At 42.0% G+C, this 4669-nt stretch overlaps 1 protein-coding gene across 7 annotated transcripts in view; it reads right to left on the minus strand.

Moving 5' to 3' along the window:
- Positions 1-4669, minus strand: part of si:ch211-1e14.1 (UPF0606 protein KIAA1549) — a 50985-nt gene that overhangs the window by 10603 nt on the left and 35713 nt on the right. For 3 of the 7 annotated variants that reach the window (XM_032524410.1, XM_032524413.1, XM_032524409.1), the window contains exons 12-15: positions 3678-3845; positions 3209-3502; positions 1736-1962; positions 564-700 (exon numbers count right to left, since the gene is read on the minus strand). In XM_032524410.1, the coding sequence (XP_032380301.1) occupies positions 564-700; positions 1736-1962; positions 3209-3502; positions 3678-3845 (826 nt within the window). The remainder of the gene's footprint in view (positions 1-563; positions 701-1735; positions 1963-3208; positions 3503-3677; positions 3846-4669) is intronic. The other 4 variants (XM_032524412.1, XM_032524411.1, XM_032524415.1 and 1 more) reach the window with 2 other exon arrangements.

A 4669-nucleotide genomic window follows, 5' to 3' on the forward strand; every position in this document is an offset into this window, starting at 1 on the left:
CAAGGACTGAATGAGCAGCGGGAAAGACGGCACATTACATAATGCTGAGTGTGTCTTATATACAACCTACTTATAAACATTGTGGCGGAGCATATACAGTCCCAGACGGAGATTTATCAATAACAAAACAGAGAACATTCCTCTGTGGGGGAGTCAGGCTGTAGTCTGTGGGCCCGTCGCTGACTGGCATTGCAGGCGTAAATCTATCAACAAGCTGTCAGACAGAGTAACTTCAGCTATTTTTCCTTCCTATTCCCTTCTCCCTCCTCTCTCTGGCCTACTTTTGACCATCCTACCATGGTTCCCCTCTGTAATCTTATTGTCACTGCGAGGGTTGACGTTGCACTGGCCTCTGTCTTTCTCGGCTTTGTCTTCTTTAACCCCTTCACAGCCTCCCCCTCCCCTCAACTTGGCCCTCTTCACAATCAAATCCTGCCACCTTGAGTTGCCAGTTGCCTGGTGTCTTTATGTCTGCCAAATCCCTTCAGTTTCCTTCTCCCCCTGCCTCTTTGTGTTTGCTCTCTGTGTTTGGTCGGGTGATGTGTGTTGCCAAGGCTACTTGCCATTTAAAACATTAATGGGGACCTTACGGGTCTGCTTGCAGTCGCTGGGCGTGGCGTGGGCTCTCAGGTTCTCCTCGATTGGTTCCCGCTCACTGGAACGGTCACTTACTACAGAGTCACCTTCAGACGGCGAGATCCTACACAAAAAACATGCCCGCGCACGCACACACACACACACACACACACACACACACACACAAACACACACACACACCACACACACACACACACACACACACACACACACATCTACTTACATGAATAATAGAAGTCCAAGAACATGCCAAAGTGCCATGAATAATCGTGCTTTTCCAGAAAGAAAGCTGAGAAGACTTCTAAGAAATGCTTATATGATTTAAAGCTTGTCATGCCACATGCCGGAAAGTGTTTCCACTGACAGAATGATCTGGTCCCTGATAAATTTCTCCTGGCTTGCCATCAAGGAGAAACACCCAATATTTTGGGCTTATGTTATGCTGTGTTGGTGTCACATAGTATCTGTTAACTAGAGCAGTTAGTGTTCTGGGAGATGTTGGTAATAGGGCACATACTCATTTAAGTTATCATTACAATGAAAAACTGAATACTCCTAGAACATATAGTATGTGTATATTAATTTAAACTGTTTAAAAGTAGGTCTGCAAACAAAAAGGTTTATATATATATAAGTATATAGTAGTAGTAGAATATTGTAGTAGTATAGACACTAGATAATACACTATAAGTGATACAGACAGTGAGAGCAAATGAAGACCCCTCAATGTTGAGTGAATCAATAATTGATCAGAGGATCTGTCAAGAGCTTTTTGTCTGGTTGACTGAATGTCCCAACTCAACTGGGTAGAAAATTTGAGTGACGGGGTAAAAAACAAGCTATGTTAAATGTGTAAATAAGTATCTTAATAGCTGTATAGGGTAGAGTATTAACTCCAAAACACATGGTGGTGGATAAAAAAAGAGGAAATTAATGAGTAATCTGGTGACCATAACTAAGCAAAACACCACACAAAAACAGACTGGTACAATTTTTTGGATGTTTGTTATGTAACCTATGACAGCATAGCCTATACAAACACATGCCATTATAATTTAATGTTCTCATTTCTTCATATTTATCTTGGCTAATTATAAACTGCTCGCTCCTCGGGCCCTGCACTACCAGCAGCACTGACCTTTCTCGCCTTCGACCGCTACGGGACGCCTTGGTGGAGGTTTTGGATTTGGGTGTGGGGATCTCCCCGTTCTCAGATGGACTGAAACCATCTTTAAGGGAGAGGGGTAGGGGCCCAGGGCCGGGCCCCGGCGGGACAGGCTCCTGGATCACCATGACATCATCCTTACTCTGCTGGCCAAGGTGCAGCTTGGCAAAGTCAAAGCCTTTCACACTCGGAGCCTGCAACTGAGGACGGAAGAGAGGAGAGAGAGGAAGAACACACTGTTTTAGAAAATATGGAATGAAAATAAAGATGGAAAGCCATATAGCAGAGGTTTCAGAGGCCAGATAGGGTGTGTGCAATTAACAATACTACTTTATCACAGGGTAATATTTAGTAATGTAGTATTCATTGTCTTAGAGTGGACTCACATTTCAATATAACACTTTGCAACATTAACCTGAAAATCCCAAAATTAGATTTTTTTTATGAGAGTGTGATTTTACAGCATATATGTTAACTCATGATATACTGCCTAAATTATCTTAAATTGTCACAGAGCCTTACTTCAGTGACAAATGTGCAGTGAATACAACAACACATACAGACAGATTTTGAGTGCATAATTAGACTGAATGACAGATGTCCAGGAGGACGCCTCAGACAGACAGACATGGATGAATACAGAGAAAGAAAGAAGGTCAGGGAGAGATGTGGGGAAACATTGAGCTGCTTGCTTTCCTTTGACATGGTGGGGGATGGAGGCTGAGGATGGAAGCAGTGAGACTGTTTGAGTGTAAAGCCCTCGGGATTCGGAAGAGTAAACAGAGGATCTCAGTATGTGTGCTTGCAGTTTGTGAAACGCGGGCCCTATGACACTTTTGCATACAGGAGAAGAAAAGAGTGACATGACCTGATCCTGCTAATTCTTTGAATTATACGTACACACTCTGATATATTGATGCTTAAATGTCTGGCTTAGAAGAGGCTTGTTGGTATAAAACTGCTAATCTAGAGTGATGCTTGCCTGTATGAAACTGCTGAGAGAGAGAAAGAGAGAGAGCGAGAGAGAGAGTTTGTGCTCTCAACAGCATATAAACTAGGCCAGTCGTTGAAAGGGAAAGCATTTAAAAAGCTGTAGTTGATACAGAAAAAGCTGTTTCATAATAATTTACACTGAGGCTCAATGACAGAAAAAACTACTACTACTACTACTACTACTACTACTACTACTCAGTCAGTCTAATGGTAAATTGGGGACTCACTCTCAACAAACAACAGAGTAGATGCAAAACAACGTCTATTAATCTACTACTTCACAGCACAGGGATCATGAACATTGTCAGGATAAGACTATACACACACCACTACTAAATCCACAGTGAAATCCACAACAATCTGGAATATTGGACACCATAACCGGGTATAACAGGATCCTAATGTCTATTTACGCAAACAGGCCCTAGTGTCTATGGCTACTGTACAAAATACCTGCTCTGTGGTTCTCCTCCCTTTAGTTAACACTTTCAATTTGTCTTCTTTCTTCATCTCTCCTGTTTTCATTATCATTGTTTTGCTCTCTAGTCTTATTTGCTCATCTGGTTCAACTCCTTCCCTTTTCAATTTCATCTTTTCCTCATCTTCATCTTCTTTCTCCTCATCTTCTTCTTCTTCTTCTTCTTCTTCTTCTTCTGCTTCTCCTTCCTCCTCCTCTTCCTCTTCTTCTTCTTCTTCTTCCTCCTCACTGCTCATAGGCGGTTTGCTCTTGGAGAGAGCTACTGGTATCTAAGCAGAATCAATGGTGGAGAACAGAAATATATCTAGTGATGATGCTATTGTCTCTATGTCTCTGTATCTGACATATCCAATAACTCACTCACTCACACACTCACACACTCACACACACACACTAGGTCTCTTCATCTACATCTTCTAGAAACCACCAGACACTGCTTTGTACCTTCCCTTTTTTAACCTCCTTCACCTCCTCCTCCTCCTCTTCTTCTTCATACTCCTCTTCTTCCTCCTCATACTCCCCCTCTTCCTCCTCACTAAACTCTATATCCTTTTTAGTTGGAGGGAGAGTGTGGTGAAGAGAGGTCCTTGATTGTCTGAATGAGGTAGTAGACTGAGAGAAGGGGAGTGGTGTTAAGTGACAGATTGTGTAAAGCAGAGAAGGCAGGCTAAGTGAAAGGTAGATTCATTGCATTGACCCAATATGGAGGGTTTAGTTCACAGCTCAGCGCAACCTAAAAAAATGCAAGGGGAGGGAAATGAAAGCCAGACACAGACAGAATGATCAACCACTAAGAAAAAAACAAATTCTATTTTAGGATTGGATTGGTGTGGTGTTTCTCAGAGTCAGTGGGACTTGACTGTGAAGTGGCACCCTTTCTTGGTATTTGATTATCTAGTAAAACTGTACCTAAGTTGTATCTCAAAGTGAATTTATGCATTTTTAGCAAAGACAATAACGCCTGTAATTTCATGAAATTCCTCCTGGTTCAGTTAACTTCAGGCCAAAAGGGACATGTACTTTTAAGTACAATCTACAGAGCCAATTGTCATATCTATTTCAAGTGTAGGCAGACAGGAAAGAGAAGAGACTGTCACAAACTGAAAATAAAATGGGACAAAGGCAAACTTAAGGACAGGCTGGTTATTGCTTTAAGCAAAAAAGTGTGTAAGAAAGAATAAAAAAAAGGGCCCATTTTATGAAAAAAAAACTTCTGGGATTTGGGGTGTTATTTTGTGTCTCTGGTGCTTCCACGCGCATACAAGCACGGAAAAAAAACCTTCCATGCTGAGTGAGATACAGGTTTCTGAATGTCCTCTGCATTCAGTCTCCGGGTGAGCTGTTCAAAATCTGCACGGCTTTCTACATCACCAGCCGAGACGAGGTGGTTAATCGTAGCATGCTAGCACGTTCTCAATGGCAAAACACTGCTACAA

Source organism: Etheostoma spectabile, chromosome 8, assembly GCF_008692095.1.
Source record: "Etheostoma spectabile isolate EspeVRDwgs_2016 chromosome 8, UIUC_Espe_1.0, whole genome shotgun sequence".
Lineage (NCBI taxonomy): Eukaryota > Metazoa > Chordata > Actinopteri > Perciformes > Percidae > Etheostoma > Etheostoma spectabile.